Source organism: Schistocerca nitens, chromosome 11 (assembly GCF_023898315.1).
Source record: "Schistocerca nitens isolate TAMUIC-IGC-003100 chromosome 11, iqSchNite1.1, whole genome shotgun sequence".
NCBI lineage: Eukaryota > Metazoa > Arthropoda > Insecta > Orthoptera > Acrididae > Schistocerca > Schistocerca nitens.
Window position 1 is genome coordinate 203,113,712 of NC_064624.1, and position 16,657 is coordinate 203,130,368.

The 16,657-nt window shown below is 41.7% G+C and overlaps 1 protein-coding gene across 1 annotated transcript in view; it reads left to right on the top strand.

The window, feature by feature from the left end:
* The window catches only part of LOC126212787 (uncharacterized), a 104,622-nt gene that overhangs the window by 31,811 nt on the left and 56,154 nt on the right, over positions 1-16,657 (top strand). Inside the window, exon 6 of the mRNA XM_049940190.1 lies at positions 6,008-6,326. Coding sequence (XP_049796147.1) covers positions 6,008-6,326 — 319 coding nt within the window. The remainder of the gene's footprint in view (positions 1-6,007; positions 6,327-16,657) is intronic.

The following is a 16,657-nucleotide window of genomic DNA, read 5'->3' on the forward strand; positions in this document are numbered from 1 at the left end:
GAACCACTGTGATGTTTATCTGGGTTCGCGGTCGTGTCGGTCGGACGGGAACGAGTCTGCTGACGTTACTGCCAAAGCAAGAGTCCTCGTACCTCGGCCCACTAGTTGTTACATTCCCTCAGACGATCTCTGTATTGCCGTCTGTCAGCAGGTGGTGTCACCTTGGCATCGTGACTGGTTCTCCCTTCGTGGAAAGAAGCTCTGGGGAATTGGGTCTCTCCCATCAGCTTGGAAGATCTCCTTTCAGCCTGAGGAAATCATAAGGTGCGTATTAGGCGCTGTCTTTTTAGTCATCGCCATTGGTTAAGTGGTGCTCCCCCACCACTATGTGCTCACTGCCCCCAACCTATGACGGTTCGCCATTTCGTGATGTTCTCATTAATGTTTGCCATCCGAATTATTGTCCGTTTTAGCAAACAATGCCCAGGATATTGACCGCATTTTACTTTTTATCTGTCATAGCAGTAATGTAATGGACATTTAATATTTAGTTCAGGACCTCCATTTCTCTGTGGCATATTTAATGGTCCCTTCTCCAAGTCCCTGTTTTTAGCTGTCTTCCCTTCCATCGGTTGGGCTTAATGAGTAGTTGTTTTTAGTTCCTTTTTTTTCTTAATGTTCTATGGTTCTGACTGGGGCTTGTATGACCCTGGTTGTTTGTGTGCCCTAAAACAAAACAATGGCTACGTGAATACATTATAGATTTGATGATCATTGATGCACCTTGTCATACCTCGACTGGCCAACCAAATCAGCCAAATCGTCTTTCTGACAGCTTGGGTGAAATCTTGTAACCAACATCCCTGCAGCTTGATGAGTGGCTTCAGCTGGATAAGGCATACCGGAAGAAACTTGTGGATATTCTTCCTCACTGAAATGAGGCCATTATCACGGCTGGAGCTGATAGTACTCGGTAATGGTGTGATGTCTCTGGGGTGACTTAATTTTTTTTCTATTTGGGTATTGTGTTACGATTTGCCAGTGAATATGTAATTCTGCAGGCTTTTTGGGTTGTTGATGTCGAGGGTAAGATATTGTTAATTTTATCGCTGTGTCAGCTTCCTCTTCAGTTTTTTCTTACACAATTGTTGTTTTGACACCTCTGATTGTATCATCTTCAGAATTTTCTCATTTTCGCAGTTACTAGGACACTGTCAAATCCGTGTCATATTCGCTTGTAAAAGGGAATTTTACTGATGTTGCTCTGAATGTCAAGAGTTATGGTGGTATGCTGACCACAGTTTTCATTCAGTGCAAAATAAAGAATTTTTCCGGCAGTAAATGGAAGCACCTGATAATCTCAAACCGTGGGAGTGATTGTGGCTAAGTGTGTATAAACAAAACTGAGATGATGGTAAGAGAATGGATTAATGAGGACAAACATTTCATGCAGTTAAAACAAAATGAAAATATGTGGTAGAAATACGTGTGGTAATGATGTAGATACCAACAACATGGGGGTGCTAGCCAAGGAGTGCAACATTAATAGAACAGAAGCCCAAGAAATGGCTGAGATCTCTTTAGAACACAAGTAATTTCAGTAGACATGACAGCTATAGGCTCCCAGTTTTGTGGCTTCACCACCATCAAATAAGTAAACACTTACGGTGCATGAAGAATACAAACAACTAGAGGAAGCCACTCCGGCAGAAAGAGAATAATATTTTGCTAAATGTTCTCCCACTCTTTCTCATTTTGTTATCACTAGTTATCCAATGACAATGCCTCACCTACAGTAACCAGAAAAATTTCTCCCAGTAACTCCATTTCTTCAGAATAAGCTCTGGAAAACTTCCTTTCAGAAGTGAATGTGACAGTAGTCTCCGTCAATGTTCAGCCAACGGGGGACGCAAGAAGACCGTGAAGAAGATTGCTGTAGAGAGGTAGAAACATAAATCGTGTAAACCGTGGTTTACCAGAGTGAGCAGAAGCAAATGCAGATCAGTGAAAGAGAATTCTCTCTGGCATAAATGGTAGGAAAGTGTGAGTAAACCATATTCAGCTGTACTTTGTTCACATTTGCTATTGCTTGTTCCAATTTTGCTGGTTGTCAATTTTTAGTGAACATCAAAGAAGTTCACATCCTCTCTGCTTTGGTACTAGCAAGACAGAAAGTTTTTGTCTATTATCTTGTCCATTTCTGTTGTTGACACGAGTTGCGTGAGTACTGAAATGATCAGAAGAGAGCGCAATGTTACTGATAAAAGAATATAGATTCATAGGTGTTTCTGGGTTCTAAGAGATCCACATGTCAGACGTCGAAGGAAAATAAATATGGTTGCCGAAGCACTCAGTTGTTCAGCTGGGGACGTGAGGAGATAATAAATTCATTACAGGCTTGCATTAGCATGAAGTAGAGTGAATAAGCTTTATATATCATTATATTAATAAGGAAAATCGCAATAAATTTCCTTGGAAGTAAACAAGTGAATATGGAGGTATTATGCTAGTTAAAATTAAAAAATTCAATTCCTGATTGTTCTCATTGCTTATGCTCGTGGTATCTGTAATTCTGTGGTTGATGTGTTATTGTTACATTATCGATTTTTAACGATAAATGAGACTGAGTTACCCAGCACCACACTGTGTGTGTGTGAACAAACTGTGTAGCTGATTTATCAAGTAGCTTGTGCAGCAGGTTATATGTATAACTCTATAACTCAGATTACATTCTGATATTTCATCGGCATTTTCTTTCTTATGTGTACTTAAAAAAATTCTTTAAGTTCTTCACACATGGCATAGCAGACATCAGGAACTATCTTATGGATAGCAGCTATTGGAATGAGAAACAACCACTATCGTAAATGTCTCTAGTTGCTAATAAGGAGTGTGCAAATGCTAACCTTTTTCAGGTTTTATTGGATGCTGGTAATCAATATTCTGCTTTTAAATTTCCTTGTAAATTGTAATGTGCAACCTATGCAGTGCTGGATGTCATGTATGGAAAGTTTTGGAATTACGCTAAGAAAAGCTGAAGCTGTAATTCACAGTTAAGTACATTACTTCCATGTGCATCATGCTTATGAACAAATTAAGACATTAAATTCGTCTCGTCCTAAGCCTTTTTGCTTACACTCTGAAAAACGGTGCATTTACCATGCAAAATAAAAGTTGTCCTTTGTGTCTGTAATTGTATATTGCTGTGTCCTGGGTGGCATTAACACAGTTTTCTTAGCCTATGCTGCTTATCTTGTGTTCTCTTCCTTTCCCTCCTGCATAAACACATGCTCACAGATAGAAGCAAATAGTAGTGATCACCGGCAAATTACCTGAAATTCTTATTTGTTTGTGTTTGCTTTCATTAACTCTGGTGTAAACCAAACTTAAGAGAAAACTGAAGACGTAGATAATGTGGCCTAGCAAACTACAAGATGAGGATGCAAGCTTTGACAAACTGCCGCGGCAGAGCACGCACTGAGTGAGACCGACCACGTAATAAAATTTGCCGACACGGAAGTTCTGGCTGTAGAGAAGCACTATCACATGCGCTTGTTCAGAGAAGCTGTAGAAATAAAAAACACGCTAATAGCTTCAACAAGAAAGAGGAAAGCCTTAAGGTAAACGGATCCTGACTTCTCGTACTGCAGCGTACGACTGTCACAGGTAGCGAGAGGAGAAGCCCTCGGACATTGGTGCGCCAGGTACGTATAGTCTGTGGCTGCGAGCTCGGCTCCAGTTCACCACCGGCAAGGAGGGTGAAGCTTTGACAATGCCAGCCACTCGTGCCGACGAAGCGTCAGTATAATCGTCAGACGAACGTCAGCCGAAGAACCCGAGACAGAAGCCAGGCAGTTTGTCAGCAAGTGGCCACAAAAGCCTTAACAATTTTGTAATGCAAGCTTTGCCAGCAAATTTCTTTTGACAGAATTATCCCTTGTTATCGGCAAAGTCATGGCGTCGTGTACTGGCAGCCTTTTGACTAGTTCCCTACTCGTCACCTTCAGGTGAACCATCTGGTTTAAGTCCAGTTTGTTCCTCTATAGCCGCTACACCACGATTTCGAGTACCCAGTGGGTGGGCCATTCGTGTGCCTGAGGAAGAGATGCCGCAGTCATTGGGGAGAGGGGGGTAGGAGGGAATGGAGATGGTGGTTGGAGGGAAGGGGGAGTTTGTGGTGGAGGGGTCGAGGTGCCAAACACTGCTTCTGCCTAGCTGTACCTCAACCCCGCCCCCCGTCCCCTGTCTCCGCAGCTTTGTCATCAGTGTGTTCCTGACTCATTTTTGCTAACTCCACATCCCATGCTGATCTCAGTTGCACACAACTGTCCTTGTTGACAAGTTCATCATGTAATTGTATTTCCACGATCTCTTTGATGACTGAAAGTCACTCTTTGATGACTGAAAGTCAAAACCCTTTCACTGTTCACATCTACAGTGGCAGAACACAGCCTCATTGCAGGCTTTTTGAACAGAAAAAAAAAATGCTGTGCTTACTGGTATGTGGCCATCAAAGATCCAGTGGAAATACAGACTGACATGCTGAAGGTGGAAAGTTTTGAACTGCATAGCATTGACAGTCTGATGGTGGGAGAGGTTTGTGATGAGGGTAGTTCTTCTCCACAGCAGAGGTGATTTCTGTCAGTGGAGTGGTGGAACTTGCAACATCGTTTGATTGTCAACGACAGTTTCATTAGAAGTGGTGAGTCTGTTACAACTACACAACGAATACTTTTGCGAACAATTCAATCTCGGACGACTTGGAGTTTAAGCACTGAAGCTCATTTTCATTTAAATGGAACCATTAGTAAATAAAACCAGCATAACAAGGCTCATGAGCATTCCCACATTATTAGTGAACATCCATTAGACTCTGAAAAAGTCACAGTCTAGAGTGCTCTTAGCTCTTTCAATATTATTGGACCTTTTTGTTTTTTAAGGGAAATGCTGCCAGTAATTTGGCTCAATACATACGTTCATATGTTTAAAACGTTCTTGAAATCGAAACTGAGAAGACGAAAAATCCCTGTAAGAAATATTTGCTTCCACACAACAGCACTACATCGTGTATCGCAAATGTTTCAATAGCAGTTCTTTGACAAATTTCCTGGACAGATCATCTCATGTTTTGAGAATGTTCCTTGGCCTCCCAGATTTTCAGACTTACCAGTTTGTGGATTCTCTCTCTCTCTCTCTCTCTCTCTCTCTCTCTCTCTCTCTCTCTCTCTCTCTCTCCCCCTCCCTCTCTCCCTCCCCTTCTTCTTTCTTTCTATTTTTTTAAGGATACATCAAGTGTGTCTATAACCACAAACTTTCCACCAGTAGAAGAATTCAGTCATTCAAGAAATTGCTGCCATCCCTGCAGAGACAGTGGTCTGGGTGATGGGGGATTTGGAAAATAGACTGGAATCGTATATTTGAAATTATGGACATCACCTCAACGACATTATTTTCACAGATTAGTGTATCCCTCACTAAACAGCAAGTAATGAGCCTCGATTCAACGTAAATAAACATACATTAATTTGAAAATTGACTGCGTATTCTTTACTTAAAAACTGCCCATCTCCCACATTTCACCTCGTACGAGTCCACGGCGATCGTGTCAGTTGGGTCGTCAGTTTCTAACTGAGGTCTGCACGGGATGTGTCGTTAGCAAACATATGTCGAGAGTATCAAAACGGAGGATGCAGCAGGTCGGATACACAGGCAGCAGCAGGGCTCGGATGTCCGAAGCCCCCTCCACCCCGCCGGGGGCCTACTCGCCACCGGCCACAAATTCTCTTCCACAGTTATGCGATTGTTGTATCCACTGTGCCTTCTGCAGGGATCCTATGGTCCAGTGATTGTAAAGGAACGACTTGGCTACGAACCTGACACATTGCCTGAAGACAACCTGTAGGAAGCCTCTTTGAAACATAGTGAACAATTTGTGACACAATGACTTAGCTGATAACCTGAGAACATTTCATAAGCCTACACGACTTTACGTTAAATGACAGGGAATGTCCTGGCGTGTCTTTGGATGACCAGCCCACCAAATAATTGTTGTGTTTACCGGTTGCAGACCCACAATATGAGGACTTGTTGAAAAAGGGCGCCTTCCGCCTGCACCGGTCCGTGGGACTGGTGACCACCCCCGACGTGGCGCACGGACCTGACTCCACGTACCAGTCGTACCTTGCACGCTGCCCGCAACACCACAATGCCGGCCCGTCAGTACGACCTCAGCCGGTCGATGTTGCTGACGGGTCACCGTCTGAGCCTTCGGCCCTCCGAGCTGCTGTCGACGCTGGGGACGGGAGCATCGGGGACGAAGACGAAGGTGTCGGAGGTGGCTCTTTGCTACCTTCGACCTACACTACCTTTCCCGGCTGTGACTACGGGTCAGTATATTGCAGAGACATCGTATCCTCGGAAGCTTCAGCTGTCGTGTCGCATTTATATTAATATAAGACTCATTAAAATTCCGTATACGTTGTCAGTCCAAAAAAGTTTTGAGACTAGATTAATAACAATAAGGATAATAGTTAAGATGGTGATTTTAATGATGTAAATGTATCAAATGGTGTCCTCCACTTCAGTACCATGGACGGATTGTTCGTACGCCCGTGTGAAACCGTTAGAAAAGTCCTCCTGTGGTATGTTGTGGAATTAATTCGTCACGTTGGTTATGTCACCAAAACATTGACCCTTCGTCTGAATTTCTGCACTTCGTTGTTTATTATAGATTTGTGATGGTAACACAGCCTCGTCACATGCGATCATCTTTTCTGGAAAAGAAATGTCCTCCTTTTTGCTTTGCAGTCAAGCAATGGCTGGCTTCCACTCGCCATTATTTTTGTTTTGTGACTCGAGGTGCACAGGATAAACATTACACACACTTTTGTCTTCATCATCTTGTGGTGCAGTTCTTCTTGCTGCCTCCGTGCTTGCTAAGAAAATGGGATGAGAAGTTCCGCCTTATGCAAGACACCTTTTTTCTTTTTGTTTCACCCATACATGTTTCAGCACTTTTGTGCTATCGTCAGTGCATTCTATTTTTATTTTTAACTGTAAATTTGTTGTTAACATATTAAGATTTGCGTCGTTTACAAAATTATGTAAAAGTTGCATTTATAACTTAATTGGCGAAAAGTAACATACCTTACATGATGTTATTGTCCTCTTGTTTTGGTAGCTGTTTTGCTACACAATATACAACTTGTCATCTGCAAACAGCAAAACGTAATTTATTTTCTGTTTGTTATGCATTTACGAACGGAAATAAGACTGTATCACGTTTCCTTTCTGTAAGTTACAGTTTTGAAGTTGTGGTACGTTTTCCTGTGTTGTTGGCGAAGTAAATAGGCTTACTTCTTTGCCTGTGTTCGCGTGGCAATGCAGTTTTTCGATTACTCAAAACATAGGCGGAGTTTTCGCTGCCATTACGTGTTGTTGTGTCTGTGTGGCGTTCATTTGTTTCGTAGCGTGTTCTGCTGGGTGAGGCGCACGAGTTTGAATTGTATTTGGTGTTAGTGGTGTGTGGTTTATGTGGGTTTGCGTGTGCGTGATGAGTGCTGGGGCAGAAAGAGAGAGACTGAAAGAAAGAAAGAAAACTTTTGTCTTCTTCAAAATATTCTGGAGAATGTCTTGAACATTGCTCCGTTGTTATGTGTGACACTACTACATTGACACACTGTGGTCACAAGTACACTACTTATACTGTCCATGAACAACTGACTGCAACAAGGAAGATTGTATGACTAATTAGGTTGGTAAATAAATTTTCTCCTTGCCACGCAAACTTTAAAAAATGGGAAATTTAACAAAACACTTACTGCTGCAATTGCAGTAGGTTAGTGGAATGCTCGCTCATTGATAATAGTTCAGTTTCATCAGTAAAAATCCTCTTCTGTTCTAAAATGCTTCATTGGGCCTGACTTAAATTGTCTGATGTAATGCAGCTTCTGCAGAGGGTGTAGATCTTCTTCTTCTTCTTCTTCTTCTTCTTTTTTTTTTTTCAAAACAAATTTAAAATTCCACTAATTTTGTCTGGGGGCTCAAATCGACAAGCGTATAGGATAATAGGTGGCATTTTTACGTACAGAAATAACACTGTCGACACATCATCGGTTTAGAAGGTTTCAGAATCTTCATGAAATAAATTTATGCGCAATGTATGTCACAAAACATGGACAAGAGCTGTCCACCAACTGTAGTAAACTCAGCTAGCATGGTCTCGCACTCCTCACATTTGTGGTATCACAATATTGACATACATAATGTTTTATTGTTAACAAAGTATTGTTGCTTATATTATAATTAAAATTTCATTAATTTGTTGAAATTATTTGTGTCATAAATTACAGGGCTACCTAATAAAAGTTTTTAGCTAATAATCTCATGAATTGTACAAATAAATTGTGTGACATTATATGGAGATATCCCAGACAATAAAACTTTTAACTAATTTTCAGATTGCTGCTAATTAATAGTTTACAATGAAATACTAAAATTAATTTGGAATGTTGATGGAAGATATATGTCACAGGATAAGTGACTTTTACATACTACTGAAATAACCGAAAGAAATTGTTGTTGTTGTTGTTGTTGTAGTCTTCAGTCCTGAGACTGGTTTGATGCAGCTCTCCATGCTACTCTATCCTGTGCAAGCTTCTTCATCTCCCAGTACCTACTGCAACCTACATCCTTCTGAATCTGCTTAGTGTATTCATCTCTTGGTCTCCCTCTACTATTTTTACCCTCCACGCTGCCCTCCAGTACTAAATTTGTGATCCCTTGAGGTCTCAGAACATGTCCTACCAACCGATCCCTTCTTCTAGTAAAGTTGTGCCACAAACTCCTCTTCTCCCCAATTCTAATCAATACCTCATCATTAGTTATGTGATTTACCCATCTAATCTTCAGCATTCTTCTGTAACACCACATTTCGAAAGCTTCTATTCTGTTCTTGTCTAAACTATTTATCGTCCATGTTTCACTTCCATACATGGTTACACTCCATACAAATACTTTCAGAAACGACTTCCTGACACTTAGATCTATACTCGATGTTAACAAATTTCTCTCCTTCAGAAACGCTTTCCTTGCCATTGCCAGTCTACATTTTATATCCTCTCTACTTCGACCATCATCAGTTATTTTAATCCCCATATAGCAAAACTCCTTTACTACTTTAAGTGTCTCATTTCCTAATCTAATTCCCTCAGCATCACCAGACTTAATTCGACTACATTCCATTATCCTCGTTTTGCTTTTGTTGATGTTCATCTTATATCCTGCCTTCAAGACACCATCCATTCCGTTCAACTGCTCTTCCAAGTCCTTTGCTGTCTCTGACAGAATTACAATGTCATCGGCGAACCTCAAAGTTTTTATTTCTTCTCCATGGATTTTAATGACTACTCCGAATTTTTCTTTTGTTTCCTTTACTGCTTGCTCAATATACAGATTGAATAACATCGGGGATAGGCTTACAACCCTGTCTCACTCTCTTCCTAACCACTGCTTCCCTCTCGTGCCCCTCGACTCTTATAACTGCCATCTGGTTTCTGTACAAATAGTAAATAGCCTTTCGCTCTCTGAATTTTACCCCTGACACCTTCAGAATTTGAAAGAGAGTATTCCAGTCAACATTGCCAAAAGCTTTCTCTAAGTCTACAAATGCTGGAAACGTAGGTTTGCCTTTCCTTAATCTTTCTTCCAAGATAAGTCGTAAGGTCAGTATTGCTTCACGTGTTCCAATATTTCTACAGAATCGAAACTGATCTTCCCCAAGGATGGCGTCTACTAGTTTTTCCATTTGTCTGTAAAGAATTCACATGTTCCAACATTTCTAGGGAATCCAAACCAATCTTCCCCGAGGTCAGCTTCTAGCAGTTTTTCCATTCACCTGTAAAGAATTCATGTTAGTATTTTGCCACCATGACTTATTAAACTGGTACTTCGGTAATTTTCACATCTGTCAACACCTGCTTTCTTTGGTATTGGAATTATTATATTCTTCTTGAAGTCTGAGGGTATTTCGCCTGTCTCATACATCTTGCTCAGCAGATGGTAGAGTTTTGTCAGGACTAGCTCTCCCAAGGTTTGTCAGTAGTTCTAATGGAATGTTGTCTACTCCCGGGGCTTTGTTTCGACTCAGGTCTTTCAGTGCTCTGTCAAACTCTTCACGCAGTATCGTATCTCCCATTTCGTCTTCACCTACATTCTCTTCCATTTCCACAATATTGTCCTCAAGTACGTCACCCTTGTTTAGACCCTCTATATACTCCTTCCACCTTTCTGCTTTCCCTTCTTTGCTTAGAACTGGGTTTCTATCTGAGCTCTTGATATTCATACAAGTGGCTCTCTTTTCTCCAAAGGTCTCTCCAATTTTCCTGTAGGCAGTATCTATCTTACCCCTAGTGAGGTAAGCCTCTACATCCTTACATTTGTCCTCTAGCCATCCCTGCTTAGCCATTTTGCACTTCCTGTCGATCTCATTTTTGAGACGTTTGTATTCCTTTTTGCCTGCTTCATTTACTTCATTTTTATATTTTCTCCTTTCATCAATTAAATTCAATATTTCTTCTGTTACCCAAGGATTTCTAGCAGCCCTCATCTTTTTACCTACATGATCCTCTGCTGCCTTCACTACTTCATCCCTCAAAGCTACCTATTCTTCTTCTACTGTATTTCTTTCCCCCATTCCTGTCAATTGTTCCCTTATGCTCTCCCTGAAACTCTGTACAACCTCTGGTTCTTTCAGTTTATCCAGGTCCCATCTCCTTAAATTCCCAGCTTTTTGCAGAAATTATAACAATAATTAATGTTGCGACATTTTAACTATGTACGTCGAAAATACTCCCAACACCACATTGCATACAATGTATTTTCCAAAAATTGCACTTCAGAAACCATCTTTATTACACGTGGATTAATGTACTATGAAAGTTTGTTTAACAAAAGTTTTCAAGTTGCAAAATTAATGAATATTGGGGGGTATTTCGCAGATTTTAAATTTTTACAAAATCTGATGTAATTGTATAGATAAAAATTTTCTGACCAAGCGACAACAGGGGAACACACACATGAGGTATTGAAATTTCCAAACTTTCAAAGTCTGTGGCTCCTCCTTGTGGCGGAAGGGTTGAAAGGGAAGAAATGGGGGTGAAGGAAAAGGACTCTTCCTTCCCCTTCAACCCTTCTGCCAAAAGGAGGCACTGGCTCTGAAAGTTTGCAAGTTTCAGTACTTAGGTGTTTTCTCCTGCCATTGTTTGGTGAGTAGATTCCCCCCCCCCCTACCGAATTACATTTTATTTTCAAAAATTGATTACTTTGTTGATAGTTGTAAAAAAAACATTATTTGTGTAATTTTCAAGGTTGTTAATTGCATTTCAAGTTTTGTATGAAACACGTCATTTATATTTCATGGTTTCTAAGCTATCTCGTGTAAACCTAAATGTGCCAAATTACCTTTCAGGGTGTGATTTGTACCTTAAAAATGAAATTGGGCTGAAGTATCAAATATGTATTGCATTATTTTGACCCCTCAACATACCTGCCACGTTTCATCGAGATCATTTATTTACACCTGGAAATGTATGTTTGTAAGTGTTAGAGAAAAGAACAATGATAGAAATTTGTGTGTATGAACTACTATAGTTGCCATAATAAGACGATCAGTAACAGTTACAGCAGGCCAGGCACGGCAGCTTCACAGGCTTATGTCAACCGGTAACGTAACGCGATTTTGTAAACGTCCTTAGCAACATATCAGTGTTGTCACAGCTGTGTAGACGGCTACCGTTTTCACCAATAGCCGCAGTTGAAAGCTGGCAACGCTGTTGCGAGCTGTTGCCATGAATCTTCTTATTCCGTCTGGACTTTAGGGGAGACATGTCATATATTACTCATGATGCCCTGGAAGCAATTCAAGAACATACCAATTGTATTGCTGTTCGTAGCATTAAGACCTCCATACTTTCTGTAGCTCTTTCACGATTCACTCCAGTGGGTTCTGTTTTAACTCTGAATACAGTAAGAAATGTGGTTACGGAAAACAGACAATCTTTATTTGAGTCACAGTGTGATGTGCATAACATAATCGGAACATTACGGTGTGGTAGCACATTTGAGAACGGCCAGCTGGAGCAGGTGCGAGACAGTATAAAAGGTATTCGCCTGCTAGGGGCCGCCGCCTTGCTGCCGCAGGTGACCGAGGCGCCGTCCACAGCCTGCGGCCTCAGGCGGAAGTACCCGGAGGTGCCGAACGATAACGCTGATCGAATGTACTGCAGCTGTAGTGTAGAGGTGTAGTAACTTGTGGGTTACTATTGATTGGATGCTTGGTGATACTGAGCGTAAATACAGGTTTTGTCCACTGACATTGGAGGAGAGTTCGCCACAGCTGTGACTACTGTTGCTATGTGTCAAATCCTCAGTCCGTCCTACTTCCCTTACAAAATGACCCGTGAACCCGACAAAGACACTTTTCGCTGCCTCACAATGCAACAGGGTGAAATAAACATGGAGGTGAGCTCCACACCTGCAGAGAAATGATGGGAACTGTTGTGTGGTTTGGTGGTGCTGCAAACAGATCCAGTTCTGTCCCCACACTATTAATTGGGAACGAGAGTACCTTATGTGAGATAACAGATGGCTTCTCCTTCTGACACACCCTGCAGATACAGTACAGTCTCGATAGTTCGAGGTGAATGGGACCGGAACCGTGTAACATTAAGAGTCAAGATAGCTGTAATGGAACTTGAATAGCGTAAAGTTATCGTTAAAAATGCACGCCGCATGATTTGTTACGATTTGGTCGGTCATAATAATAGTAGTAACATGCTTTTGAATACAATTAAAATATAACGGCGATACCTGTTTAGTGTTATTGGAAATACTATGTAGTAAATTAATGAGTAAGGTAGCCGATCCTATAAGAAGAGAGAAAATTGGGCATATTGAGGTGTTTTGCTTTATATCGACGAAGCCGACGATACGGCGTCATTTTTTCCGTTTACTCTTAGAAGGTAAAAAAAAAAAGTAACGAAGTGCTAATTGTGCATTGTGAAAAATATAGGGGCGAATTTTAAATAGCTACAGTGTATAATCATACTAACAAATGGACATTCAGTTATGAGAAATAGCGGATAGCGAAGTGTGGTCATTAAATTGAGTACACCTACAGGGCGGTCAATTCCGGGATAAGTCTATTCGCATCCCACAAGGGACGCGGTATTGAGACCCTTTTTTTTTTAATTAATTATATCGTGGAGAGCGGGCTTCAATTTATAAAAAGGAGAAAAACTGTATCATTATCATTGACTGTTGGTGTCAAGCAACCAAAACTGTTCATCAAAGGGTTTCGGTGAATGAGTGGTGAATGCGAAATGAAACTGTGAACGAAGTTATGTTAAATAAAGCAGAAGAGACAAGACAGTTTGGTCGTATCTGTTATTATTCCATAAACTGTAACATTTCTTATCGTTTTACGAAGCCTTTATAGACGATCGTTATGACAATTTGCTTCGAAGGGATCTCGTTACGAGTTAAGTTTTGGGGACCTGGTCAAGAGGGGGTAGTTCGTAGATCCTAACTACTGCAGCTATTCTGGAATCAGGTGCTACCGTGACCGTTGTGTGTTGTCAAGGGCTTAAGGTCATCATATCTCATGCTCTAAGATAGACGCGCCTTTCCTCTCGGTATAACGGTGCCTCACGGTAACAACGACAATGCCAACGGCGAAGGAAGATACGGTAGAACCACCTCGAACTTTCGAAAACTCGGACTGTCGAAATTTAAATGGGAAAAAGAAATATTGTGATATTTTAAGTAATACAGGTCAAAATATGAACTTTATTAAAATAAAAGTATTTACACATGCATTTGCATTGGCAGAATAACAATAATTATTTATTTAGACAAGTAATAGTAAAGTGTCTTTTGTTCGGTGAAGCTGCAACGTTTCCTCGCAGCAATCTCACCCCGCCGTCTTAGGAGCAGTATGTCAGTTGGTGTCGCCTCAGGCTGTTGTTCCACGTAGCATATGGCGGACTCGAGAGTAGCGTAGCCGTCGGCGTGACTCGTCACCGGAGCAGCCTCTGCCTCGTCATCCTCGTCACTCTCACACTGTGATGGAATGTTAACGGTGTCAATTATAGAAGAGTCTGTCACTTCCAACTGTCCGTCCGAATTTAACCACTCACCTACTTCCACCTCTTCTGCCTCTTCACACCCTGGCAATCTTCTGATTAAATTACACAATGGTGGATCGTCTTCATCTGCTAAATCTTCAGTTTCTGTGTCTGGCATACTTTCCTATAGAATTTTCCTCGATGACCTAGAAATTGTGTCGGACTTTATTTCGCTCCGAGATTCGCTAATCTAGTACACGACGTCCTTCAAAGTCACTTTCTTCAGAGCTCCTACAATGTTTTCTTTGTCTTTGGAATGCAGTATTGTCTGTAGCAATCGTTGTTGATACTTTTTTTTAGACATTCCAGAACGCCCTGATCCGTGGGCTGAATGAGACGGGTAATGTTTGGTGGGAAAAACGAGGTGCGGATACCGTCGCATTGCAGTTCTCCTGCACTTGGATGTGAGGACGCATTATCCGTGAGCAAAGTTGCTTTGCATGGCAGTCCCTTTTCTTTTAAAAAATTCTTGCAGTCAAGCACAAATGAGTTAAAAAACCAGTTCTTCAAGATTTCCTGATTAATCCAGGCATTATTCTGATGTGTGTAGACAACCGGAAGAGTTGAGATGGATACATTCTTGAATGCTCTTGGCTTGACACACTTCCGAATCACAACTAGTTGTAGTTTGTGGTTTCCAGTTGCATTTGAAGCTACAATAAGTGTGAGCCGCTCTTTGCTTTTTTTTTCCCCAGGAGAACTTTTTTCTTCACAAGAAGCAAGTGTTCTTGCTGGTAACATTTTAAAATTTAGCCCAGTTTCGTCACAGTTATATATTTGTTCATTAGACAAATTTTCGTCAGTTATGATGTTTTTGAACTTGACGATAAATTTTGAAACGACCTGAGCGTCACCAGAGAGTTTATCTCCACATACGTCTAGTTGACGCACTCCATACCTCTTCTTCCACTTGTCGAGCCAGCCCACGCTAGCGGCGAAATTGTCATCTCCTTCCTGCAGCTGGTTTCTGAAAAACAATGCTTTCTCTTGCAAAATTGGGCTAGAAATCGGAGCACCCTTCTGTCTCTGTTCGGTAAACCACATGAACAATGCCTCACTCGTTTCTTCGAAGTCTGACTTCTTTATACTTCTTCGACTGAGAGATTCTTGTGAGCATTTCTGTGAAGAAAACTGTTCCAATTTAAGTCGGTTTCTTCGCCAGTCACCAACAGTAACTTCACCGACACCATATTAGAGAGCAAGTTTTTTTACTGTTTCTCCTTTGTCATGTCGTCTTAGTGCTTCTAATTTTAGATGCAAACGCACAAATTTCCTCTGTTTTGTTACAGTACTCATCTTTGTAAGGCCTACAATGGAACACACAGTCAACAAACAAAATGACACACAACACTGTACAGTCCAGGTTCTGGGAACTACAGCAGCGTATGAACTCCCCAGTTTTGATCGGTAGCAGCCGGCAGCAGTCGGGGTATTTCGTGCCGTACTGACAACAGATGTTCGTGCAGCAGGGCAGCGAGCTAATCGTCGGTGTTGATTGCATTGTTGTCTGCTTTGTCACTGTGCTGTACTCTCCCTATCTATCTTTTGTAATGATGTTTTCATTATTTATCCTGTCAGTAAAAAAAAGTAGTAGATCGTTGCAACGTCTCCCCGTGTTATTACACTGAAGAGCCAGAGAAACTGGTACATCCGCCTAATATTGTGTAGGTCCCCCGCAAGAACGCAGAAGTGCCGCAGCACGACATGGCGTAGACTAGACTAATGTCTGAAGTAGTGCTGGTTGGAATTGACAACCGTGAATCGTGCAGGGTGTCCCTAAATCTGCAAGAGTACGAGGGCGTGGAGATCTCTTCTGAACGGCAAGTTGCGAGGCACCCCAGCTGTGCTCAATAATGTTCATGTCTGGGGAGTTTGGTGACAAGCAAAAGTGTTTAAACTCAGAAGAGTGTTCCTGGAGTCACTCTGTTGCAATTCTGGATGTGTGGGGTGTCGCATTGTCCCGCTGGAATTGTCCAAGTCCACTGGAGTGCACAATGGACGTGAATGGGTGCAGGAGATAAGACTGGATGCTTACATACATGTCAGCTGTCAGGATCGTATCTAGACGTATCGGGGGTCCCGTATTACTCCAACTGCACACGCCCCACACCATTACAGGGCCTTCGACAGCTTGAACAGTCCCCTGCTGACACGCAGAGTCCACGGATTCGTGAGGTTGTCTCCATACCCGTACACGTCCATCCGCTCGATACAATTTGAAGCGAGACTCGTCCGACCGGGCAACATGTTTCCAATCGTCAACACGTTTCCAGTCCAGTTGATGGGTTAAGGCGAGGCGTAAAGATTTGTGTGATGCAGTGGGCCTTCCATTCCGAAAGCCCATATCGATGATGTTTCATTGAATGGTTCACACAGTGACACTTGTTGATGGCCCAGCATTAAAATCTGCAGCAATTTGTAGAAGGGCTGCACTTCTGTCCGTTGAACAATTCCTTTCAGTCGTTATTGGTCCCATTCTTGCAGGATCTTTTTCCGGCCGCAGCAATGCAGAGATTTGATGTTTCACCAGATTC